The following is a 26,992-nucleotide window of genomic DNA, read 5'->3' on the forward strand; positions in this document are numbered from 1 at the left end:
CCAGAGACTAAGTGACTTGCCTGAGGTCACACAACAAGATCAATGGCTGAGCGGGGATCTGTGAAGAAAATCGAGGGGCAGCACAAATTTTAATTCCTATTTGGCCAACATGAACCCAGTTTTACGCAACTAAGAGCGATGGTTGAGCGGCGCCGACAAAACCAAACCCCCATCCACCAGCCTGACATGACAGCGGCAGCGACAGCAGCACAGCCCTTCTCCCTGCCAGAGTAGGATGCTCCAGTTCAAACAGTGGGAAGATCGTGGCAGTTTCACAATGGAGACCGTTTGGAGCAGAGAAGTACTCAAATTTGGCCTCCTGCAACTAAGGTTTAACATACTTCCCTGTTCCCCATCTGTAAGCTCCTTGTGGGCAGGATATGTCTCCCATCTCTGTTGTACTCTCCCATGCAGTTAGTTCAGTGCTCTGCACTCAGTAGGCACTCAATAAATACCACTGACTGACTGTATTTTACTTTGAGAATCGTTGAACTTTAAGGTGTTTTCATTTTTGACTATTATTCTTATTGTTCTGTGTATTTGCCCTCCATAAGTCCACTGGAATAAATGTATTTTGGGCTTCTCCACCTCTTCCCTTTGACACCCCCCCACTCCTCCCAACCATCCTGCAGGCCAGGCAGGCTGGTGGCGGTTGGAGGAGAGTAGCGGAGAAACAGCGAGGCCTACTGGAAAGAACATGGGCTTGGGAGTCAGAGGACTAGCCAGCCCAGACATTTGTCCGTTGTGTGACCTTAGGCAAGTCACAACTTTAGTCCAGTGGCTGACACACAGTAAGCGCTTAACAATTAAAAAAAAAAAGCACCTCGGCCAAACAGGTGCAAACTTTTTGGATCCAACTCTAACTCGCCGCACTTCTATAACCTCAACCTATCAGTTCTCTGCCTTTTCAATCAGTTGGTGGTATTTATTGAGTGCTTACTGTGTGTACAGCACTGAACTAAACACTTGGGAAAGTGCAACCCAACAGAGTTGGTTGCCCCGATCCCCACCCACAAATTTGTGCTGAATTCCAAAAGACTATGGGTAGCGAATACCCAAACTGTTAGCTGATTAAGCACTCATGTGCTATTCGAGATCGAGAAGTAGCTGGGAAACCCGGCCCGTCATACAGATTTGCCGCAAGCAGACGGGTTGTGTCAGAGCGACTTCCCAAACTCAAAAGCCCAAGGTTCCAGAATGCTTGTAAACAACTTTATTGAATCATAAAAACCTTTTCTTATCAAAGCAAACATTCTGTACAATCTTACGTAGTATTCAATTGCTTATTTGCATCTAAACAACAAACTGTACAGAACGGTTTTCAATAGAAGCAGTCCTACTCAACTGAATTCAAATTGAAACTGGGCCTTATCACTTCGATAGACTCCCAAGTTACTTAGAATACTTCCATCTCTTGCACACCGCTGTCTGTGTTTCCTAAGCTATTACATTGGGTTACGGTGCAAATGTATAGAATTTTCAACTTTCCGGAGCCACTGACCTTAAGATTTTAAAACTCTTACAGACCTGACGATTGCTGTTTTAGCTGCAGCCAGCCAACAAGAGCCCAACAGAGGCCCGGAAATAGGTCCGTGAATAGAAATCGTCATCACCTTGAAGGTAGCCGGGTATTTTCCACTCAGATCCTCTCCTGGTTCCTTAGGAAAAAAGAACACGGGTCCCCTCCTTCCCGTCCCGTGGACAGAGGTGCTTCACGGCTGCTTCTCCTTAAAGAAATCCATCCCTCTCAATTCCTCGGGCAGGTAGTCCTGGTCCACGGGCCCCTTATACATTGGGTTGTACTTGTAGTCTCGGCCGTAGCCCAGGTCCTTCATGAGCCGGGTGGGCGCGTTCCTCAGGTGCAGTGGGACCGGGGGGAGGGGGCCCTGGTGGTTCCTCAGGCAGGCTTTGACGTTGCTGTAGGCCCCATACACCTCAATGGACTTGGGGGCTCGGGCAAGGTACACCACACACTGGGCTAAGAGGACCTGCGACACACACGGGGGAAGTCGGTCAGTCGGTCGTGTTTATGCAGCACCTACTGTGTGAAGAGCGCCGTAGTAAGCTCTTGGGAGAGGGAGCACGGGCGCCGTTAACTCTTGGGGCCGGGGGATGAACTGGGTTGAGACTAACCCAGACCTCGACCGCTTTCGTCGGCAGGAAGCGGCCAAAATCCCAGGTGGGATTCATCTGCAGGATCCCTATCAGCACCTCCTTTTCCCAGCTGAGTAAACCGAGGGTGGACCATGTGAGGTAGGCCATTCTGCCAGACGGAGGTGCAGCAGGATTGAACTCGGGGGCGTATTCTTTACGGGTGGGGATCGGGGAGACCAACTCTCTTGTACTGTGCCCTCCCAAGTGCCTAGTACAGTGCTCTGAATAAAGTAAGCTCTCCTCGAGGGCAGGATCGTGTCTACGAACTCTACTGTACTCGCCTACTCAGTAGAGCCGTCAGGCGCTCGATAAATACCGCTGACTGACTGAAAGCTGGAAGGCCCCAAACGAAATCGCGTACCAACACAGGAAGGGGAGACTTTACCTCACATTCGGGCATTCCGATAAAGTGACAGCCTTGATACGCAGCAACGGCTTGGGGTAACGCCAGAGGGTCGGCCAGACCTGAAAACCGGCAAACGGAAGTTGGCACCGTCAGTTTCCGGCAGCATCTTCGAGCAGAGGGGCAGGACTCTGGAGCCAGGTGGCTTCGGGTCCCCAAGTCACTGAATCTCTGGGACTACAGGTGGCCCGCCACTGAGAGTGGGAATCACGGCTATCGAACCTACTGTACTCTCCCAAGCGTTCAATGCCGTACTCTGCACATAGCAGGCATTCAATAAATACCTCGACTTCCCACCTCCCCCATCCTTCCCCTCCCTCTGTGGGAGTGAAGCCCCAACCCCTGAATTAAGATGGCAGTGGAGCTGAGGCCTACCTTTTCGTCCTTTTCAACTTTAGGAAGATGGAGAGACATATTTGCATCCTTTATCCAAACCTCCCTCAGCCCCATTGCACTCATATACCTATCTGTAATTTCATTAATTTATATTAATGTCTGTCTTGCCCTCTAGACTGTAAGTTTCTTGGGATCAGGGAACGTGTCTACCCAATCTGTTGTACTGTACTCTCCCAGATGCTTAAAAAGGTGCTCTGCACACAGTAAGTGCTCAAAAAATAGGATAGATTGACTGACTGAGGGCCTACGGGAAAGAGCAAGGGACAGGGAATCAGGAGACCCGAGATTTTTCCCAGCTCTGTCACTGACCTGCTTTGTCACCCTGGGCAAGACACATAATCTCTCTGGGCCTCAGTTTCCTCATCTGTAAAATGGGGGTAAAACAGACTGGGAAAGAGGTGAGGGACATTTACCATGTCCAACTTCACAGCGTATATTCCTCAGTGCTTAGCACACAGTTGAGTGCTTAGTAAGTGCAGTCATTTACGATTATTATCATGGCAGGTTTTAACCAAAGACTGTTTGCAGGGGGTGATGAGGGACTCCCTCCAAGTACATTTTAGTTACTTTTGATATTTTACTGTTAAATACTGCTTTCCTGATATTCCTCCATCCCCTTTGGCGGGCTTCCCCATTTAGACTGGATGCTCCGAGGGCCAGGGAACAAACTCAAATCTTCTTATATCTCCTTCAATGCTTAGTACGGTGCTTCACACTTAATCAAAGTGGGTAATCCGGATAACCAAGGTAGGTGCCTTGGTGCCAGGTAATTTCACAAGGATCAGTGTGGTTCTGAAAGACCCCAAACTCAAAAGTTAATACAGTCACGGCAATAAAGTCAGTAATAATCTGATGGTATTTATTGAGCGCTTGCTATGTGCAGAGCACTGTTCTAAGCACTTGGGAACGAACAAGCATTGCACTAAGCACTGAAAGAACATACAGTGCAACAGAGTTGGTAGATACGTTCCCTGCCGATGAGTTTATAGTCTAGTGAGGGAGTCAGACGTGATTATAAATAAGGTACTGCTATATACGCAGGTGCTGTGGGGCTGAGGGTGGGGTGAACATCAAGTCCCTAAAAGGGTACACATCCAAATGTAGAGATGACGTAGAGGGAGAGGGAGTCAGGGAAAGGAGGGTTTAATCGGTGAGGGCCTCTTGGAAGACTTCCTGGGGAGGCTTCGGAGGTGGGGAGGGTCTAGTGGGGGGCGAGAGAGTTCCAGGCCAGACAGAAGGCATGGGAAAGTAGTTGGCAGTGAGAAAGATGAGACAGGGCAAAGTGAGCAAGCCGGCACTGGAGGAGCGAAGTGTTCCAGCTGGGCTGTGTTGTAGTAGGAGATCAGTGAGGTAAAATAAGAATGGGCAACTTGATTATTTGAAAGCCGACGGGAAGGTGAGAATCCAGGTGGTTTTACAACATGGCGGTCACCCAAAGCTGTTAAAACCTCTTTCTCCCTCTGATGTTTCACCTACAAGTTGCTAGGAGGTAGCCCAAATCACCACATTCAACTCTCTGCACCTCGGCAGTGAAAAGCAAAGAACAGAGCCACTAAATCACAGATCCCAGCACGGTCCGGTTGAAGAAGTACGCGTCCAACTAGTGCCGACCAAGAAATGTTTCTTTGTGGTAATTCGCTAAACCCACAGAGAACTCTCTCTGATCCAGCCTTGCGGGCCGAAGGATCTGGGGGATCACCGACAGCCCCATCCCAGCGCAGAACACTCACCTACGTCTTCGCTGGCGAACCTCACCAGCCTCCTCGCTACATACAACGGGTCCTCGCCCCCTTCGAGCATGCGGGCCAGCCAATAGAGGGACGCGTTCTGATCTGAGCCCCGCATGGATTTATGCAGGGCCGAGATGCAATTGTAGTGCTCTTCCCCTGCAGCCGGCAGAAGCAAAACCAACGGGAGGAAGATGAGCCCCGGGTACCCAAGAGGAAAATCCAGTCCGTACATGTTTCTACTGGGCGGGTTAAACGTGCTCGGTTCCTGCCGAAACAGGGCCTTTGATAAATATGATCGACTGACAGGAGCTCACGTGTTCTCAATCCGTGATGGGGCGGGGAGAGGGGAGGAGGAAGAAGAAGGAAGAGCAGCAGCAGAAAAGTCCTGGGCACACAAGTCCCTGGAAAACCATCAGGCTGTCTGTCCTCTTCCTCTACTTTCCGGGGTGGGGGAGGAGTTTCCGGGTATTTACATATAAAGAAGTGAGGGGAAGAGGAGGAGAATGAGATGGAAGAGGCCGGCTCTTGGAAAGCTGCCTTACTGGACACCCAGCCCTGGATAGCTATGCCTATCGGCTGTGTCTAGGGTCACCAGAAACAGAAAGAAGCCTCTGGCTTCTACCTGACCCGCCCCCGACCTCCGTCCTACTTCTCTCCCTGCTGTGGTAAGAAAGACTCAACCAGACACAAAAAGGAAGAAGCCTAACCCCAAAGTTCTAAAGGTGAGCTCTGATTTGCCAGTGTTTTGTCAGTTTGATAGTATGAGCTAATCAGGCTTCGACTATGAAAACGTGCTTCTGAGCAACCGGGGGCGGCCATGTCACCCGGAAATTCTTCTAAGCCAGCAGGTGAAATAACATTTTGGAACTGTATGCATTATTTGGTTTTCCCAACCAGGCAAGCTGCAGCTCCCTGGACAGAGCGCAGACACCTATTTTGGTAAGCTCGATATGGGCAGCGAATGTGCCTGTTATACTGTTGTGCTATACTCTCCCAAGAGCTTAGTACATGGCTCTGCACACAATCAGCGCTCAATATGATCGATTGAAATACGAGTGACTTATATGCGTTCATTATAAGAACAAGAAAACAAAGAGTAGGTGCTCACTTTCTCCTAGCCCGGGAATCTCAGTAACAGCTCTGAACTCCTGGGTAAGTAGTCATAAGGGTATTTAATAAGCTCTCATGGTGAACAGAGCACTGTATTAAGCACCGGAAAAGAATACACAAGAGACAATGAGTCTCTTCAAACATTGAATCAGCTGTGTGGCTGTGGGCAAGTCACTTAACTTCGAATCCCAGCTCTGCCACTAGTCAGCTGTGTGACTGTGGGCAAGTCACTTAACTTCTCTGTGCCTCAGTTCCCTCATCTGTAAAATGGGGATTAAGACTGTGAGCCCCACGTGGGACAACCTGATTCCCCTGTGTTTACCCCAGCGCTTAGAACAGTGCTCTGCACATAGTAAGCGCTTAACAAATACCAACATTATTATTATTAACTTCTCCGTGCCTCAGTTCCCTCATCTGTAAAATGGGGATAAAGACTGTGAGCCCCACGTGGGACAATCTGATTCCCCTATGTCTACCCCAGCGCTTAGAACAGTGCTCTGCACATAGTAAGCGCTTAACAAATACCAACATTATTGTACGGAGCCTCCGGAAGACAGCAGTAACCCTTAGGGACAGGACTGACTGCCCACTAATAGCTTGGTAGGCTTTCTTTAAAAAAACAAAAGTGAATGGTACTTGTTAAGCACTTAACAAGTACCATTAAAATAAAAAAGTGCTTGCTATGTGCCCAACACTGGACTAAAACTAGCGGAAACACAAGATAGGTTGGACAAAGTTCCTGTCCCACACTGGGGCTCCCGGTCTAAACTGGAGGGCGTAGGGATTAATCCCCAATTTACCTATGAGGAAAAGAGAAGTGACCTTCCCAAAGCCACATAGCAGAAGAGTAGCAGAGTCAGGATTAGAACCCAGGTCCTCTGAGTCCCAGACCTGTGCTCTATGCACTGCTAGTCCATGCCGTATCTCCTTTTTCAGAGAATGGCTAAGAAGCCGGTTAACCCATTTCCTTGAGCCTGTGGAGATGACAAGAGGACCAGCTGTCACACCAACCCAGAGTCCAGCCTCATCTTTCTCGAGACCTACAGGGAGAGTTCACTGGCAAGCCAAATTTCTGGGCCCAAACCTCGGTTCCCCTCTCCCATTTCTTCTCGTGACAGGAACACGTCCTTCGTTCAACTTTCAGGAGGAGATGTCCTTACTGGGGCTCCTGGCAGAGACAGGGAAGTAGATGGGCAGCTGCAATGGTCCGCGTCCAGTCCCGGACATCGGCACCGTGGAGGCTGGTCGCTCACTCGGCACTCTCCTAACATTTAACTCGTCTTTCTCTGAGACGGGAGACATCGACCCCGGTTGGGGCTATGGGAACGGGGGGTTGAGGAAACCAGAAACAGCTAACCAGTTGCGATACTGCTCTCCCTCCTTCTTAGACCGCAAGCTTCACGTGGGACGGGGACTTTGTCAGATCCCCTTGTCTTGTACCTACTTCAGTACTTAGTACAGTGCTTGGCACAGAGTAAGGGCTTTAACAAATAGTACTATTATTTTTATTACGTTCATCTCAATACGGAGGCGGCCGTCTAAATGCTTCCCTAGTGCTTTCCATCCAACGGCCCTACGAGGTTCTGTGAACACTGAGATAGCCTCCAAACTCAGGGATCGGGCCGCCCTAGGCCGGGAGGAGTGAAGACACTTGCTCAAGGTCACCCGGTGAGTCAGTCGAGTCAAGATCGTGAGCAGGGCTGGTCCATTCAGTCTTGCAGTCTCTTGCCCTTATAACTAATCACAACATAGCCCTCCCTCAGGTCCCGGCATTTACTGGGATGCAGAAGGGCAACTGTGATCCTCTGGAGAGTTAGTTACCCATTTTCCTTTTCTGGCACGGCTATTATAAATGCAGGAAACCTAAGCCCTCCTTAAAGCCAAACCCCACTAAGAGTTAAAGCAATATCCTGACTCCTCCCTTTTAAAAGATACAAAATGTGCTGCGTTTGACAAGTAAGGCTGCCAAGGCACGGATTTAACAAGAGCTGGTATCGAATTTGGTATTTGTAAATGATGTTCGAGGCAAATGATTGACAAGTACAAACTGCAAAATTCATTTCCTTAAAAAGCTAATCCCCCAAAATGCCTGAGGACCTACTCAGACCAGAGGCAAAAGTGGTTTAGGTTCCCAGATTCACAAAGAAAATGTCCAAGGAGGTTTTAATTCTCAGATAGTTAAAAAACAAACTATAAATAAGAAAAGGTGTCCTTCTCAAGTCTGCTGTAGTACTTAGCGCCAGTGGGATAGAGTGGGATAGAGTGACAATCGTTAAAGACTCACTGAACCCCACTTAACAACTGCTAAGTTGGTCACCCTGACTAAGTTGAAGATCTAAATCTCCACAGCAAATATGCCCTCTAAATCTTGGATGGGAAATTCAGCTCCTTCCTAAATATCAGTAGGGAAGAATCAACCATAGACAGACTATGTAAGAGTGGCCACTGTAAATTTCCACAACACCCTGGCCAATTCCACTTGTGGATGAAGCAGAGTTGACAATTCGCACAGACATCGACTATCCCGCCTCCCATTCCCCCTGCCCTCCCGACCTCCATCACCTGGGCACCCCTCACCCTCTGCCTGACTCCCATCCACGGCCCCCAGAACCTCTGGCCCCCAGAACACCCACGCCACTGACATCCCTTAACCAAATCACCCCTCATAATCATGGAGGTGGGGGAAGAACCTGAGAGTGGGGAAGAAAGCCTCAGAGGGGACCACCATGGTTCTCCACCAGCCCATCCCAGTTCGGCCCCACGACTCTGGAAATCGAGGGAGGCGTGAGTGATCGGGGCCTAAAACCTGGGAATTAAAGTCGGGCGTCCAGCGGTCAGGAAGCCAACAAACGGGCCGGTCAGAGTTCTGCAGGCTCACGACGAGAACCGGTCTCGGCTACCCACCTGCTCGGTCATATAAAATGTGGGATCGCTGAAGTCCCTCCTTCACGTCACTTTCGGTGATGAAAATTCTCGGGGAATCACTCGGTTTAGTAGCCCCCGGAGTTAACCGGGCCTGAATTGCCAGCTGCAGCCCATTCAGTCCGGCCCGGGCGTCCCCGTCGCAGAGGTAAGCCAGGGTGCTGACGGCTCTCTTCTCGATGAACACGGTAGGCCTGGGGGATACAGCCACAGCCAATTTATAATTATAGTACTTGTTAAGCGCTTACTATGTGCCAAGCACTGTTCTAAGCACTGACACTGCACAACTCACTGCCCCAGCTGTTCACATGCATCACTTTTGTGGGCAGGGACTGTACTTACCAACTCTGTTAGGTTGTCCCCTCCCCAGTGCTGAGCACACAGTAAGTGCTCAATAAATACTATTGACTGATTGAAGTTATGCTGCCAAACAAAGCTGTCAGAGAACTTTGGCTCGTGTGTATTTTTTTTCCACTCATGCCTGGCATGAAGCCTCAAACATTGTAGAACAGAATGTGTGACCTTACGTATCACGTGGGTTTCGATGCACAAGCACAGTGGCATGTATGCACAATGGCCTTGGAAACTCTGAATAGCCAACTGAATCACCAGACTATCTCATTAATTTAGTCATCTAAATGGATATATTCAATTTAAAAAATAACCTATTCCCATAATGGGAACATTCTTATTTCTTCTAAGCAGCCCGTATTTTGCTCATATGTGTACCACCTCAATGTGTGCTGCTCCATCTCTTAGTTTTTTGTGATTTTCAAATTTAAAACACTACATTTTATAGCTGCTCTCACGCAACGTGGTACCAGATGGCCACCACAAAACTCATTCTCCTTCACTCGTCACAGAAAACAATGTTAGTCTCCATAGGTGCTCCCTCCATGAAGGCCATGGCTCCTATGGGATTGCTTTGGTGGGTTATTTGCTTGTCTTTTTATGGTATTTGTTAAGCGCTTACTATGTGTCAAGCACTATTCTCAGCACTGAGGTGGACACACATTAATCAGGCCGAATACCAGTCCCCATCCCACATGGGCCTCAGTCTAAGTAAGGAGGGAGAAAAGGGATTGAATCCCCATTTTGCAGTTGAGGAAACTGAGGCACAAAGAAGCTAAATGACTTGCCCAAGGTCACCCGGCAGGCAAGCAGTGGAGCTGGGACAAAGAACCCAGGCCCTCTGGCTCCACTAGGTTACTGGGCAACACTTTTGCCTTCTTCTCCCATTTTTTTTTTAATTGGCCCACTCCACCCAATAGACTTTAAACTCTTTGTAAGCACGGAAGACGTCTACCAAGCGCTTAGTATGGTGCTCTACACACAATAAGCGCTCGATAAATACAATTATTGATTGAACAGAAGCAGAAGAGGAGCCAAGATGGCATCTCCACCTCTGGCCCACTGTAAGGCGCCAGGCAGACTGAGGGTCTCAGCCTGAGCGGAAGCTGGCTGAGGGGTGGGGTCCTCATGACATAAATAAAGGCTGGCCACGGGCTGGAGTCTTTGCAGACCGAGGGCCAGCTGGAGTCGAGCAGTGGAGGGAAACGCTGGAGGCGGGAGGATGCTGCGACGAGGCGTGGGGGTGAAGCAAGCAGGGAGACGGCTTCAGGGGGCGGTGAGGTGGTGCAGGAAACTGCTCGTGTCAGACTCCACAGCCCAACAAAGATGAGGCAGTGCTCCTCTTGTTCAATCAACCGTCCAATGGCATTTATTGAGCACTTACTGTGCGCGGGGCACTGTCTAAAGAGTTTAGGAGTGTGCGATATAACAGAATGGATTAGAATCCAGGTTCTTCTGACTCCCATGTCTTCCCACAAAAACTCTCGGCTGGGCTGTCACGCTAGCTGCCTGCACCAAACTGGGGTGTCACTTTAAATCTGTCTGTTTCTGCTCAACAAGTACAAGCAGACAGACTAAGAGCAGCAGCCAAGATAGTCACCTGGTAATTACTGTAAAAATCCTTTGTGTCCTGCAAGTGTTGTGGTGGACTTTTTGGCCCCAAGTTTCTAACCAACCGCTTGCCGCATCACTAGGCATCGGAGTCAGAGAGTGGGGTGGCGGGGGGGTGCTCTACCCCGGCTCAATGGGGAGGTGAAGGGCCCAGAGAGGGGAGCCCAGAGGCAGGGCCTGGAGTATCTCAGGCATCACCTCACGTGCAAAAGTCGAAAACAAATCACTCATTATTTGGAGAGAAGCGGGTACTGAGCAAAATGGACAGAAGGGCAAATCTCCGGCCTTTGAGTCCTTATGCTAACATGACAAGGCAGGCCCTTGGACACCCAGACCCAGACAGCAGCAGAAAGGCAGACACCTCGGAGACATTCCTCCCTTTTGTGCACCCTGAATTCCCACATTTTTTCTGAGGACTAGCTAAGGCTGGAAAATTGGACCACTTGAAAATAATACCACCCCATGACAGGCAGGGCTAAAATTAGGTGGACTTGGCGGGACCCGGGCTGCTTTGTGGGGAGAAATGGGGAGAATGAAGAGAATTTAGTTGGGGGAACCTGGGGACTGTCACTGTCCACAAGCTGCACGCGACTGATCTATCAGTCGATGAATGGTATTTATTGAAGGATTCATGTGCACAGAGCGCTGTACTAAGTACTAGGGAAAGCACACTACAACAGAATTAGTAGACATGGCCCCTGCCCACAAGAAACTTACAGTCTACAGGGGGAGACAGACATGAAATTACATTTCAGACGGAAAGACTGAGGTGATTGAAGCAAGTTGGCACATGAACAAAGGGAGGAAGTAAGATGTGCAAGGCCCTGGCAGGAATCCTGGCACTGGACCCCGCCCGGGCCGCCCATCAGCAGAGGCCCAAATCTGGTTCCGGACACCAGCCTGGAAAAAGGGAGTGCAGAGAAGACCTTCAAAAACAATTACAGTTCAAACCGAGGCAGCGTGGCCCAGTGGAAAGAGCACGAGCCTGATTTCTAAACCCGGCTCTAACCAATTGGCTGCTGTGGGACCTCGGACAAGCCACCTCATTTCTCTGTGCCTCATTTCCCTCACCTACCAAATGGGGATGCGATCCCTGTTCTCCACCCAGACGGCTACCTTACTGTTACAGGCTCTCGTTATATCCCGGCTAGACTACTGTGTCAGCCTTCTCTCTGACCTCCCTTCCTCCTCTCTCGCCCCGCTCCGGTCTATTCTTCACTCCGCCGCCCGGCTCATCTTCCTGCAGAAACGATCTGGGCATGTCACTCCCCTTCTTAAACAACTCCAGTGGTTGCCTATCAACCTCCGCTCCAAACAAAAACTCCTCACTCTAGGCTTCAAGGCTCTCCATCACCTCGCCCCTTCCTACCTCTCCTCCCTTCTCTCTTTCCACCACCCACCCCGCACGCTCCGCTCCTCCGCCGCCCACCTCCTCGCCGTCCCTCGGTCTCGCCCGTCCCGCCGTCGACCCCCGGGTCACGTCCTCCCGCGGTCCCGGAACGCCCTCCCTCCTCACCTCCGCCAAACTGATTCTCTTTCCCTCTTCAAAACCCTACTTAAAACTCACCTCCTCCAAGAGGCATTCCCAGACCGAGCTCCTCTTCTCCCTCTACTCCCTCTGCCATCCCCCCTTTACCTCTCCGCAGCTAAACCGTCTTTTTCCCCTTTTCCCTCTGCTCCTCCACCTCTCCCTTCCCATCCCCACAGCACTGTACTCCTCCGCTCAACTGTATATATTCTCGTTACCCTATTTATTTTGTTAATGAATTGTACATCGCCTCGATTCTATTTAGTCGCCATCGTTTTTACGAGATGTTCTTCCCCTCGACTCTATTTATTGCCATTGTTCTCGTCTGTCCGTCTCCCCCGATTAGACCGTAAGCCCGTCAAACGGCAGGGACCGTCTCTATCTGTTGCCGACTTGTTCATCCCAAGCGCTTAGTACAGTGCTCTGCACATAGTAAGCGCTCAATAAATACTATTGAATGAATGAATGAATCCCTGTTCTCCCTCCTACTTAGATGGTGAGCCGCATGTGGGACAGGGACTGTGTCCGACCTGATGAACTTATATTTCCTCCAGTACTTAGAACAGTGATTGATGCATACACCTGATTACCTTGTATCTACCCTAGACCTTAGGACAGTACTTCACACACAATATGTGCTTAAAAATACCACAATTATTAACACACATCCCGTGAAAAAGGGTCTGGACAGGACAGGGAACCTTACAGTCTGGTGGAAGGATGACTGAGGCTTTTAAAGGGAGGTAGCGGGCTGACTGGCTGGCTGGATGGCCACAGTCCTCTGGGACCACTGAGGAACGAGCCAACATAGAAGGGGGAAAACTGCAGCAGGACAGAGTTTGTCTTTTCGTCGTTTTTTTACGGCACTCGTTGAGCGCTTACTGTGTGCTGAGTGCTACTCCAAAGCACTGATCAGGTTGGACACAGTCCCTGGCCCAGAATGGGGCTCTCAGTCTAAATAGGAGGGAGTAGGATTTAATCCCAATTTGAGATGAGATTAACTGGCGCACAGACAGGTGAAGCGACTTCCCAAGGTCACACACAGCAGACCAGTGACAGAACTGGGATTAGAAGCCAGGTGCTCTGACCCCCAGGTCTGTTCTCTTTCCACTAAGCCACACCGCTTGTCAGGGGGGAAGGTTGCATGCAAGAAAGAACTTCCTGACTCTCAGAGAGATTATTCCCTGGAACAGGTTGCCACGGGGCCAGCAGGCTGGGGAGAATCTCTCATTGCGGATCTCCTTGGACGGGACAGACGCCATCTGTCCCGGATGGCTGAGCTGCCGTCCGGCTGGGAGGCAGGGGGCTGGACAAGAGGATTCTTCCTGATTCACGGATCTAGGAGTCTCTGGGTCGGGGAGGAGGAGTTCGAGGACTCGGGCAAGAGTTTCAGCTTCGGGAGAAGGCTAATGCTTCTGCCGCCCCGCCCAGCCGGGCACCACCACTATACCTCCGGCCACTATGAGGCAGCTCAGGCTCTCAGCTGACCCACCCGGGGCGGGCAGAGCTGCTGCACCCGGGTGGCAACGGTGGCAGTGGGTGGGTGACTGCAAGATGGGAAGGGACGGGGAGGCGGTCTGGCCCCAAGCTTCAAATCCTCCCACAGCAGCTCCAGATGCCTCATCTTCATCGGCTCAGAGCCTGGGGGCCGGGGCCCGGGACGGGTGAGACGAGCCTCCGGCCTGGAAGGACGACAGCCGTGATGGCAGGGGAGGAAGAGCTGGCGTGGCGGAGGGGATCGATCAGTCAATCGGCAGTTATTAAGTGCCTACTGTGTGCAGGAGGTTGTATTACTTGCTTGGGAGGGTACAACAGAGCTAGCTGACATAATCCCTAAATTCATTCACTCATTAGTGTTCACTGAACTACTGCACTAGGCATTTGATGAGAGAAACGGTCCCTGTTTTCAAGCGCCCGCTTGCTTTTCCCTTCTCATCCTTTTCCTCCCTTCTTTAATCCGCTAAATCATGTCCACTGTGCTCTGCCCAACGCTCACACCTTGGCTTAAAATGAACAACCAGCTTCCTGTGCTCAGGGGCTTTGGTGCCTCAGTGATAGGTCCTACAAGCACAGCTATCCCAGAGGTCACAGGCTTCCTCAGAGGGAAGAGAGGAAGGAAGAGAAAGAGGGAGAGAGGGAGAAAGGGAGAGAGAGAGAGTTTGTGTGCGTGTGCACATGAACGGCCTAAGCCCATGTTTCTATGTTCTAGATATGGCCTCAGGCAATGCTCTAACTAGGATGAATCAATCATTTGAAAAACAAAAAGGTGACCCCTAATGTTGACTGACCCTGGAGTTAAGGCCAAGGGTCTAGGGATACCATCCCTGCTCACTGAATATGGTATCTGTTAAGCGCTAACTACGGATCAAGCACTGTCCTAAGCCCTGAGGGTAGATACAAGTTAATCAGGTCATGCACACTCCCTCTCCCACAGGGGGCTCAAAATCTAAGTAGGAGGGAGAACAGGCATTGAATTCCCATTTTACAGATGAGGAAACTGAGGCAACGAGAAGTTAAGTGACTTACCAAGGGTCACAGAGCAGACAAGAGGTGGAGAGGGGATTAAAACCCAGGTCCTCTGACTCCCAAGCCCAGACTCTTTCCACTAGGCCTCAATGCTCCTCCTCACTGCTTTACTTGGGTTGGCATTCCACAGCTCCTTGATGACAGGAGGCAGCAGGTGTTTCCTCATAGCCTGCCAGGTGGGCGTGGGCATGGGCACAGGGAAGGCAAAGGACCTATTACTGGGGCTGTGTGTATGTTGGGGGGGAGGGTGTCAGCGGGGAGGCGGAAGGGAAGGGGCGGGTGAGTACAGAGAAACCTACTAAAATCCAGGGACAGGCACTACCAGCCTCAGCCCCAGCCCAGAAATCCAGTCTGGTGGGTCTTTTTATCGCTCTGCTCCCAAGTCTAATCAGACACCTGGGAATGAGCAGAGCAGGGCCGGCGGGCTGGCTCCAAAAACCAGGGGGGGGAAGGGGAGGTGACCGGAGGGAGCGCTTATGCTGAGAGGGTCAGAGGGCTTCTCATAAAAAGGTATGCCTTCCTTGCTGGCAGCGTTGACCCCGCTCCTTTGGACTTCAAGATCCCGATGCCAGAGGTAAGCTTCTGACCTAGCTTGAACTCGCTGGGAAAATAACCGGTGATGGTCAAAGCTTCTATACATTTCCAATGGGGGAGAATGTGTACAAAAAGGTGTTTCCCCCCAAAAGGCAAATTAGACACTAGGAAGTAGAAAAAGCCAATCCTGACTTCTGGTCAGCTAATAGGAACTTGCGGTCTTCCCTTATCCTGCACATGACGTCTAGCTCAGAGCGGGTACTTCAAGTTAACACATGTATTCATGATAGCAAAGGGTCGACCCCCAGGTCTTGGTCAGGACAGAGACACGATCCCCTGTCAACTCAGTTCTAAAACAAACCCCCCCTTATCCTGCCTGCCACCAGCAACCAATGGCCTTTCAAGTCTTTCATTTTAAACAGCAGAGTTCTGCCCACCTCTGACATGGTGAGGAGGGAGGGAGAGAGTCAGGCAGGCCAGGGACAGGAGAAGAACCTGGAGAAATTGGATCCCTGAGTGACTAGGGACTGAACTACATCTTGTTCTTTAATCCCCCTCAGAAAGGAGAGTCTCCGCCAGGGTACAGCCACTGACCCAGCTCTGCAGCCCCGTCCCCTCCCCTCCCAACGGCAGTGCACACTTCTTCCCCGCCTCAGGTTCTGTTCCTCGGCGGTATTCCAATCTCCACACGAGTCAGTTGTGTCTGGCCCGAAGACCTAAATAAGATCACTGAATCCCACTGCGAAGCTCTCTTCCTAACCTGCACAGTCCAACCAATGGTTCCCCATTCCCACCACTTTGCTTTAAATGCCCGCCAGAGGCTATTTGGATTTTGATCATTGAGGGTTATTAGGAGTGAAAGTAGCATGTCAAAGTACTATTTTCTACACAAATGCCTTCAACCTTACACTACCTCCACCCAAGAGATTAATCTAAATCTGGAAGAAGCATTAAAATAGCAGAACTACATCTAGAAGACCCTTCGCTTTTGAAAAGAGCCAGTGGGTAGGAAAGGGTCAAAGCCTTCACCTAGAGTGTGCCCAAACCCTTTTTCTAAATATGATGTGAATGATGAACTAAACCAAGGAGGGTCTGCAGGGCAAAATAGGCTTGAGAAAACAAGAGGCCCGACCAGCAGTGTGGCCTAGTGGAAAAAAAGCACAGCCTGGGAGTCAGAAGGACCTGGATTCTAATCCTGACTCCACCACTTGTCTGCTGTGTGACCTTGAGCAAGTCACCTAACTTCTCTGTGCCTTAGCTACCTCGTCTGTAAAGGGAGGATTAAGACTGTGAGCCCCATGTGGGACAGGGGCTGTGTCCAACCTGATTAGCTTCTATCTTCCCCAGTGCTTAGCAGAGGGCCTGGCAAAAAGCGCTTAACATATACCTTAAAAAATGAAGTAAACAAAAAAAATCCACATTCATCAATATTAAAACCAACCCCATTAGCTACTGAGCCCCTTTCCCCTCCCCAATATTCTTCAGGGCAACAGTGTTATAAACACTGAAATCACCAACTGCAGAAAACCATAACCAAGACCAGTTATAGGCTTTCCATACCAAATCCTCTGCTGCACTGGTGATTTTTCTCTCTCCCATTAGTAACTTAGACGCTACAAATACAAATGTGAAACTACGTCTCTACCTAGAGAGGAAGCTTTTTTAATGTTGTTAGGAAGAGGTTTGTATTCTTCTCCTTCCTGATGCTCCTTGAAGTCTTCTTCCTGGGAGTAGCTATGCTCTCTCTCCTCTGTCCCAGCCCCTCCCCCAGTGGCTCGCCACTCTTCACCCTCCACCGCCCCCCGTCCCCTTTCGCAGCCCTCTCTCTGGCCAAATGCCAGGAGATTCCTTGGACCGTGTGTGTGTGTGTGTGTGTGTGTTCACATGCCGTGGGCCCGGGGACCTTACTCAGAGCCGCCGCCGCCGTCCGCTCGATCAGAGGGGTCGCCTTGGTCCACCACACAGATGTCCAGGGAGCTTAGCGCTCGCAGCAGAATCACCTCCATCGCTTCCACCGAGAGCTTCTCCAGAACGATCACCCGGCAGCGGCTCAGCAGAGCGGCATTCACCTGGAAGGACGGGTTCTCGGTGGTTGCCCCGATCAGAGTCACGGTCCCGCGTTCCACGTGCGGGAGAAAAGTATCCTGAACATGGGAGGAAGACAGAAGAAATGGATTCCCGTGAAGGACAGCTACCAGGACCCCACGTGAGTTGGCAATCGGCTCGGCACCACATCCCCCTTGGTTGCGGGGGGAAAGGGAGGTAGCCGCCTCATATTTACTCATAAAATGGGGACGGCTGAATCAATAAATTTATGAATTAAATGGAATTGCAAAAATCGGGGAGGGGGGAGAAGGGAGGGGAAGACACCTCCCCTGCCCCCCGCAAAAACGGGGAGACAAAACCAGAATTGTTGTCTCTTAATGAACCGGTGGCATTTCTAGCTCCAAACAAAAAGCTATTTTAGTTTGACGTGAACACTCGTCCCAGGCCTGAGGTCTTCAGGTCAAAAGCCGGTCAGAACCACAGAAAACTTGAAAGTTACCCATCTGTCCTTTAGCACGTCTGTGGTGTCATCTCTATTTGCCATGCTCTTTGGGGCCAATGAGTCCATCGTGTAATTAGTCCAAACGACCCTGTAAGATCTCTAATTATTATGGTACCAGCTTTGAACTGATGAAAACTGGTCCTGTCTCCCCTCCACCCAGGCAATCGATACCAGAGTCAGGACCAGAGGCACGTCACCCCAAAGGCCCAGCCCTCTGTTTTGTCCACGAAGCTTGTGAGGAAGGCCCCAAATCAATCCATTTGGAAGTGCTCTTTACCTCTGTTAAAAGATTTGCCATTTCTCCTTCCCGAACAGCATCTCGGGGGGGGGGATCTCACTTCTACTTTTTTAATGCACCGGAAGGATGAAACAAGATTCAATAACATGATGTGTCCCCTTTTTTCATAATTATTTCACAAACGATGATAAGACGAGACCTATTCTATTCCCCACAGGCTTCTCGGGTGCCTAAAGGCAGGGGAGAATAAAATTTCCATAGAGCCTGGAAATACACATGCTAAAAATGAACCAGAACTGCTTTCGGTCCAGCTTTCTGAGACCAAAGCTCTCTTGGAAGCTACACTTCATCACTGGATCGGCATTGGTAGGAATTTAGATTTCCATGAACAAGAACTAAGCAGTTGAAAACCAAAGAAGAAAAGGGGTGGGTGGGAGAGAGATATCTCTTTCTTTCCCCGTAGGCTTGGGGAAAGGTATTACCTGCTGAGCTTTATTGAAACGGTGAATCTCATCAATAAAGAGGATGGTTTTCCTCTTGAAGAGTCTCTTTTCATTCTGGGCCTGCTTTATAATATCTCGGACATCGTTCGTTTTGGCACTTGTGGCCGACAACGTCACGAACCGTGTGCTGTTCCTCTTGCAGTTGTTGGCTATTATGTGTGCCAAAGTGGTCTGAAAAAGGAGAATGAGGAGACCCTTTAAAACTACTCCAACCAGCCAGGCCGACAGCAACTGGACAGAGCCCCAGAATGATGCCCGCCATGGGACGATTCTCAACACACGGGAGCGTTTTTAACTAACACTAGAATCATTATTATCTTTGGGTAAAGTGAAACGTAACCCAGTTCCAGTCTCAAATAGCAAGATGGGTATTTTTAGGAATAAGGCAGATTAAATGACAGGAAAAAAGATAAACCTTATCTTGGATCCAGGCCCTCTCCTCCCTCCCCTCCCCCATCGCCGCCCCTTTTAAGGGCTCAGGATCTTTGGCATCGCTGTAAAAAGAGCCAGTGACTGATTTAGCTTGGGTGACAGCTGTACTCTCTTTCACACAAGGAAACATCAAATTCTCCCACCCTCACTCAAGGGACCGAGGGAGCGGTTTGGGATCATGGGGGTAGAATGTGGGTTATATTTCAACAGGCCATTTTTGCGGGTTATATTTCAACAGGGCCAAAGAACTTTCCAAATGACTGCAACTCCAAATTTCCTGTTTTGCTCCCCCGAACCAACGGGAGAACAGGGAGAGTCGGTCTCAAAAAGCAAGAGGAGCGAAACCTCTGAGCCTTTGCCCTTAGGGCCGTATTTCAAGAGAGAAGACACTACTTAGGGAGTCAGACTGGTAAACACCCGGATAGTAGGGAGGCTCTAGAGTGACATCAAGGGCCCATCCTTGGCAAAGGAGCCCTGTATTTCCGCAAGGGTGGGTCCCCTCAGACACATTCTTCCTCTTCCATTTTTCCTGTACCGCCAGTCGTCCATCCTAAAGACTGTATCTACCAATGCTACTGAACTGAACCCTCCCAAACGCAGAGTATACCAGTGCCTCCGTACACAGAAAGCGTTCACTAAATCCTACTGATTGATTGGTCGATCGCCTACGTCGGGGTAACCACATCACTGGGATGGCGCAGGCCTATGCTCGAGACGACGGGTGCTCCTTTGCCGACGCAGAGGCCACCGGTAACGGTTTACGTTTCCGGCACCGTGAGAGTTAAGAACACTCGCCGTCAGACGGTGGCGGAAGGCCACGGAACCTGTCAATCAGTGGTGTTTACTGAGCACTTACTGTGTGCAGAGCGCTGTCCTAAGTACTCGGGAGAGTATGATAATAGAGTTGGTTGACAGTCCCTGTCTACAATGAGCTTATTGTCGAGAGAGTGGATGGGATGACCTAGAATGCAGAACCTAAAGCATGTGAGCAGGTGGATCTCTGACCCCTTCTTCCCCTTGCTCCACCACTCTTTCCCCGCCCAGGCCCCAGGAATCTCCGGCCCGGCTTCCGAGCCGGGGCACTTGGCTGCAGGAGCCGAGGGAGTTGGGTGTGTAAAATTAAAACCCCCGGACACAAGGGGGTCCAGTGCCCTATCACATCTACTTTATTGTCCTCTCCCGAGAGCTTAGTACAGTGGCGCTGCGCATATGGTAGGCACTCAAAAAATACCCATGACTGACCGTTACTGGTCGGGGTGGTGGGGGCTGGGGAAGACAGGTGAAAACTGGGCTATGTGGGATACAAGCAGAGGGATGGTCACCCTAAACGCGTCCGCCATCACGACTGGCGTCTGCCTCCGGAGGTCAACTTCTTGGCATGGCACGTCGTACGCACCTTCCTTTTTGACTCTATCCTCTGCCACCGCAGTCTCTAGCAGGGGCCCACGAAATTCCACAGGGGTTGTCTTCACGCTATGTGGAGGCAAAGGTGCCAGATGGTTCCTTCTAGTGGAGGCATATTCAGAACTCGGGGACAAGTGGTGAGCAGAAGGCATATCCTGATAGCTGGAATTCATGGGCTAAGCCACTGTGGGGCCTCTGACAAATGTAGGAGGAGAAAGTTTATCGGGTGGGAGTGCTGATCTACACACAACCTGCACAGAGAGCAAAAACTCCGAGGGTGTGAAATTAAAAACAGTGCCCCTTTTTTTCCAACACTGGGTGGGTAAAAAACACGAGGCCCGGCAGCTCTGCCGCCTCGTCCCACAGGCTGTGTCTGACCTGTGGGACCTTCTATCTACCCCAGTGCTTAGTACAGCGCCCGGCACAGAGTAAGCGTTTAACGAGTACCGTAAAACAAAACACTGCCTTTACCTCTCGACTCATTACCGGTGCAAATGACCAAATGACCATTTGACAGGCCTATTTAATTGCGCTGATGCTTTGGTTTGTGGGGGTTTTTAAGCCCAAAGAACATGCAGCTGATAAAGTCAGTACGGTCCCTATTTGGCAGCAAGAAAATCCAATTATAGCCTAGCCAAAAGATAGGAAAGGAGAAATATGTGGTAGATGCCAAGTCTTCTATTCACATCGAGAGGATTTTAATCTCTGCAGAATATCACAGTCAGGATAAATAGAGTATATCAATGTCAATGCCACAAGTAGTTTAGCAGCATAAAAATACAACCAGCAAGTCTCACATCCTTCCTACAGGGAAGGAAGATACTAGACACGGTATGAGTTACATTGCAGGTCACTGAAGTACTTTTATTTTTATAGGGCTGTAAATGTATATCATGCTGTATAATAGAAGAAATCTGCCATACCACAAAAAAAAAAAAAAGAGCCAGCTGGCTCCAATCTGTTTCTAGAGCTGAAATAATATATATCCCATAGAAGTGGCACATTAGTTAACACTTAAGGATTCCCTGTATACTTGGAGAGTTTCAAATGCTTGGTAAATCCCTCCTACTCAATTTAGAACCAGCAAGGCTGAGACTTTCTTCACTACACAGAGCAAGTTGAAGCAAAGCATCATCATTGTATTTACTGAAAACCTACCGTGTGCCCCACATGTATCAAAAGCTTAGGAAAATATAATAGTAGTTGGACTATTTATTAAGTGCTTATTATGGGCAGACTACTGTACTGGCTGCTGGAAAGACTTCACGAGGGAAGTTAAAGGCACGGTGCCTGACCCTGAGAGGCTGCCAGGGATCTACAGTATTGGAAAGTCAAGCCAATACCTTTAGAATGTAAATTTACTGAATGGTGATCTTTAATTTTTCACTACCTGGTTAAGAGTATGAGAACTATAAAATCAGCTTAACGATTAACCCTGAATTTTACCTTTTTTGGTGGGGGGGGAGGTGGAATGATGCTTTCCTCTAGACTGTAGACTCCTTTTGGGCAGAGACCTTGTCTACCAATTCTATTGTGTGATACTCTCCCCAATTCTCAGCACAGAGCTTTTTTTTAGTTATTTAAGAGTTTACTATGTGCCCTGCACTCCACTAAGTACTGGAGCACACACAAGATAAGCAGGGTGGATCCTGTCCATGTTCCACCTGGGGCTCACTGTCTTAATCCCCATTTCACAGATGAGGAAAACCGGGTACAGAGAAGTTAAATGACTCACCCAGGTCACCCAGCGGACAAGTGGCAGAGGCAGGATTAGAACCCAGGTCCTCTGACTCCCAGGACCGTGCTCTTTCCACTAGGCCACACTGCTTCTCGATTGATTGACTTTAGTGGGAAAGGTTATCACCCAGTCCAGACACTGCCAACCTTTGGCACAAATGCCAGCTGACGGCACTGCAGATCACTCTGCCTAACCCCTGGGGCTCAGGGGCTCTTACCTGCCTAAGCGCTTAGTACAGTGTCTTGCACACGGTAAGTGCTCAGTAAATACGACTGACTGAATGAATGCTTCCCTGACTTTTCCACCCTCAAGTGCTGCATCCCAAGCAGTGGGGCAGGGAAGCATCTGCCAACTGTTGTACTGCTGTAGTCTTCCAAGCGCTTAGTACAGTGTCCTACGCTTAGTTAGCACTCAAGAAATACGCTTGATTGACCCGCTCCCGAGGTCCCCGGGGCTTGGTGATGACTTCCTCTTGCTGGCTAGCCAGTTCTGGAATACTCTCTCTTAGCCACTATCCACTTGCTCCCGGATTCTGCCCAGCGGAAAAGTCGGGCGGCAGGTGAACGAGTCCTCATCAGCACGCGCCGGGCTCACTGAACTAGTCGCGGTCACCTTGGGTAAGGAAAAGAATGTCCGACCGATTGCTCGTTGAAGCCGTGTGGCCTAATGTCTAAAGCACGGGCCTGGGAGTCAGAAGGCCAGGAGTTCTAATCCCTGCTCCCCCACTTGTCTGCTGTGTGACCTTGGGCAAGTCAGTTTGCTTCTCTGGGCCTCGGTCACCTCGTCTGTAAAATGAGGATTAAGACTGTGAGCCCCACGTGGGACGGGGACCGTGTCCAACCCGATCTGCTTGTATCCACCACGGCATCTGGCACATAGTAAGCGCTTAACAAATGCTTTAATTAGTCAGGGGATAGAGCACGGGCCTGTGAATCGGAGGACCTGGATTCTAATCCTGACTCTGCCACGTGTCTGCCGTGGAGGACCAAGTCACTTCATTTCTCTGTGCCTCAGTTACCTGGTCTGTGAGGTAGTGGTGAGCAGGGAACCTATCCACCAGCTCTGTTATAGTGTACTCTCCCGAGCACTTAGCACATCACTCTGGACACGGGAAGCAGTCGGTAAATTTGGCGGATTGCCTGACAATTCGTTCCCGGGACTCGCTGTCTGGTGAAAAAGAAGGGCAGGTATTTCATCCCCCATTTTACAGATGAAGGAACCGAGACCCAAAGTAGTCAAGGGTACGGCCCGTGGTCACATAGCGGGCAGATGCAGAGCGGGAAGGCCCCCCGCCGCCCCCAGTCCCGTCCTCTTTCCACTAGGTCACTTTGTTTTTTAAGTCGAGTGACTGCCCTGTGCCTCGCTTTCCTTCCCCATCAAACGGGAGTCAAACGCCAGCCCCTGAGACCGTGAACCCCACGTGAACCCGTGGGATCCTGACTACCTGGCACCGACCCCGCACCCAGCTTGTCCAGAACCACAAGAACCACCACAAGCAGCGTGGCCTGAGCACAGATCCGGGAGTCAGAAGGACCTGGGTTCTACTCGGGCCACGGCCACTTGCCCGCGGGGTGACCTCGGGGAAACCCCTTAACAGTTCACAGCCTCAGGGGGTGGTGTTTGACCCCCATGTGACGGGTAAGGAGGGCGAATAATAATAATGTTGGGATTTGTTAAGCGCTTACTATGTGCTGAGCACTGTTCTAAGCACTGGGGTAGATACAGGGTATTCAGGTCGTCCCACGTGAGGCTCACAGTTAATCCCCATTTGACAGATGAGGTCACTGAGGCGCCGAGAAGTGAAGTGACTTGCCCCCAGTCGCCCGGCTGACAAGTGGCAGATCCGGGATTCGACCCCTGACCTCCGACTCCCAAGCCCGGGCTCTTTCCACCGAGCCACGCCGCTTCTCTCGATAGACAGTAATGAGGTGGTCCCACGTGAGGCTCCCAGTCTTCATCCCCATTTTTCAGATGAGGTGGGTGAGGCCCAGAGAGGCGCGGTGAGTTGCCCGGCGCAGTCCCAGAGCCGACAAGGGGCGGAGGCGGGATTGGAAGCCCTGACGTCCCTCTCCCCGGAGCCCGACGGGCCCGATGGATGGATGGACGGACGGATGGAGGGACGGACGGACGGAGGGATGGAGGGAGGGATGGAGGGAGGGACGGACGGACGGACGGACGGAGGGACGGAGGGACGGACGATGGCCCGCCCGATCGGGTCAAGCGACGGGCGCCGACGCAGCGCTCCGTGAGCCGCGGGTGGCCACTCACCTTTCCGCAGCCCGGGGGCCCCCAGAGGATGAGGGAGGGCAGGCGGTCGGCCTCCAGCAGGGCCCCGACCAGGGTGTGGCCGCCCACGGCCCGGCTCTGCCCCACGTAGTCCCGCAGGTGGCAGGGCCGCATGGCGTCGGCCAGAGGCCGCTCCTCCAGCCGCCGCCGCCGCCGGCCCGCCGCCCCGCCCGCACCCTCCGACCCCTCCTGCTCCTCCTCCTGCTGCTGCTCTTGCTCCTGCTCCTGCTGCGGGGCGCGGCCGGGAGGAGCAGGAGCAGGAGCAGGAGCAGGAGCAGGAGCAGGAGCAGGAGCAGGAAGAGGAGGAGGAGAGGGGGCCGGTGCGGGGGCTGCGGGCCTCCGGAGGCCGGGCTTGTTGGATGGGGCTTTGGGGCTCCCGAGGCGGGCGCGGGGCCGCGGGGAGAAGAGGGCGAAGGGGGCGGGGGCGGGGCTCGGGCCGTCGGGGCTCCCGGGCCGGTCCAGGCGCACTCTCTTGGCGTCGGAGGGGGTCCGGGCGGGAGGCTCGGGGGGCTCGGGGGGCTCGGGGGGGAGCAGCAGGCAGCGGTCCAGGTGGGAGTTGATGTGTGCGGCGGGCAGCCCCTGCTGGCAGACGGGGCAGCGCACCTGGACCGGCGGCTGCGGCTCGTCCTCCGCCCCGCTCACCTCCATCGCCCCCGGACCCGGACCCGGGACACACCCGCACGGACCGAGGGAGGAAACGGAAACTTCAAGCCGCCCCGCCGCCGCCTCCCCGGCTCCGGCCCTTTCCGCCCTCCGCCCTCCGCCCTCCGCCCTCCGCCCTCCGCCCTCCGCCCTCCGCCCTCCGCCCTCCGCCCTCCGCCCTCCGCCCGGCACCGAGGAGCATGCCGGGAGTCGTAGTCCACTGCCCTCTAATACTGTTGGGATTGGTTAAGCGCTTACTATGCGCAGAGCATTCATTCATTCACTAGTATTTATTGAGCGCTTACCATGTGCAGAGCACTGTACTAAGCGCTTGGAATGGACAGATCGGTAACAGAGAGAGACAGTCCCTGCCCTTTGTCGCGCTTACAGTCTCATCGGGGGAGACGGACAGATAAGAACAGTAACAATAAATAGAATCGAGGGGATGAACATCTCATTAAAACAATAGCAAATAGAATCAAGGCGATGTACAGCTCATTAGCAAAGTAAATAGGGGACTGAAAACATACACGGTTGAGCGCACGAGCACGGTGCTGAGGGGAAGGGAGAGGGGACGAGCAGAGGGAAAGGGGGGAAAAGAGGGCTTAGCTGAGGAGAGGTGAAAGGGGGAGAGGGGGAGCAGAGGGAAAAGAGGAGCACTGTTCTAAGCGCTGGGGGAGACGGTTCTCCTCTTATCGCTCTGGCCGGTCATTCTCGGTCTCCTTCGCAGGCACCTCCTCTCCCTCCCATCCTTTAACTGTTGGAGTTCCTCAAGGGTCAGTTCTCGGCCCTCTTCTGTTCTCCATTTACACGCACTCCCTCGGTGAACTCATTCGCTCTCACGGCTTCGACTACCATCTCTACGCAGATGACACGCAGATCTACATCTCCGCCCCTGGCCTCTCCCCCTCCCTTCGGGCTCGCATCTCCTTCTGCCTCCGGGACCTCTCCACCTGGATGTCGGCCCGCCAACTAAAACTCAAGACGAGCAAGACCGAGCTCCTCATCTTTCCTCCCAAGCCCGGTCCTCTCCCAGACTTCCCCATCACCGTGGATGGTACGACCATCCTTCCCGTCTCTCGGGCCCGCAATCTCAGTGTCATCTTTGACTCGTCTCTCTCGTTCATCCCACACATCCGATCCGCTACCGAGACCTGCCGGTCTCACCTTTACAATATCGCCAAGATCGGCCCTTTCCTCTCCACCCAAACGGCTACCTTACTGCTACGAGCTCTCGTAATATCCCGACTAGACTACTGTGTCAGCCTTCTCTCTGATCTCCCTCCTCTCTCGCGCCGCTCCAGTCTATTCTTCACTCGCTTGTTTATTTTTCACTCGCTTGTTTGTTTATTGTCAGTGCTGCCACCCACCTCTGCCGCCCACCTCTTCACCGTCCCTCGGTCTCGCCTATCCCGCCGTCGACCCCTGGGCCACGTCCTCCCGCGGTCCTGGAACGCCCTCCCTCCTCACCTCCATCAATCTCATTCTCTTCCCCTCTTCAAATCCCTACTTAAAGCTCACCTCCTCCAAGAGACCTTCCCAGACTGAGCTCCCCCCCCCCCCTTTTTTTCCCCTCTGCTCCCTCTACCCTCCCCCTTCACCTCTCCGCAGCTAAACCCTCTTCTCCCCCCTTTCCCTCTCCTCCTCCCCCTTTCCCGTCCCACCCCCTCGGCACTGTACTCGTCCGCTCAACTGTATATATCTTCATCACCCTATTTATTTTGTTTAATGAGATGTACATTATTTGCTGATTCTATTTATTTGCCACTGTTTCTATGAGATGTTCTTCCCCTCGACTCTATTTATCGCCATTGTTCTTGTCCGCCCGTCTCCCCCGATTAGACTGTAAGCCCGTCCAAGGGCAGGGACTGTCTCTATCTGTTACCGATCTGTACATTCCAAGCGCTTAGTACAGTGCTCTGCACATAGTAAGCGC

General features: G+C 51.7%; 1 protein-coding gene across 1 annotated transcript; it reads right to left on the bottom strand.

The window, feature by feature from the left end:
* Positions 1-1,190: 1,190 nt before the first annotated feature.
* WRNIP1 (WRN helicase interacting protein 1) lies at positions 1,191-25,158 on the bottom strand. Its single transcript, XM_029053612.1, has 8 exons — positions 24,667-25,158; positions 24,397-24,615; positions 18,534-18,725; positions 17,174-17,409; positions 8,698-8,909; positions 4,684-4,839; positions 2,540-2,619; positions 1,191-1,988 (listed from the first exon to the last, which is right to left on the bottom strand). Exons 1-8 carry the CDS (start codon positions 25,060-25,062, stop codon positions 1,713-1,715), a joined length of 1,767 nt encoding a protein of 588 aa, XP_028909445.1. The 5' UTR covers positions 25,063-25,158; the 3' UTR covers positions 1,191-1,712.
* Positions 25,159-26,992: the final 1,834 nt, after the last annotated feature.

Source organism: Ornithorhynchus anatinus, chromosome X3, assembly GCF_004115215.2.
Source record: "Ornithorhynchus anatinus isolate Pmale09 chromosome X3, mOrnAna1.pri.v4, whole genome shotgun sequence".
Lineage (NCBI taxonomy): Eukaryota > Metazoa > Chordata > Mammalia > Monotremata > Ornithorhynchidae > Ornithorhynchus > Ornithorhynchus anatinus.

What these genes read in the sequence shown, in the direction of transcription:
- WRNIP1 (XM_029053612.1), bottom strand. Translation starts at nt 25,062, where the DNA reads ATGGAGGTGAGCGGGGCGGAGGACGAGCCGCAGCCGCCGGTCCAGGTG. An exon ending in GTTTCAATAAAGCTCAGCAG is followed by an intron (nt 17,410 to 18,533) that starts GTAATACCTTTC and finishes TCCCATGTTCAG; the next exon opens with GATACTTTTCTCCCGCACGT. An exon ending in GACGGCGGCGGCGGCTCTGA is followed by an intron (nt 8,910 to 17,173) that starts GTAAGGTCCCCG and finishes TGTATCCCCCAG; the next exon opens with GCCTACCGTGTTCATCGAGA.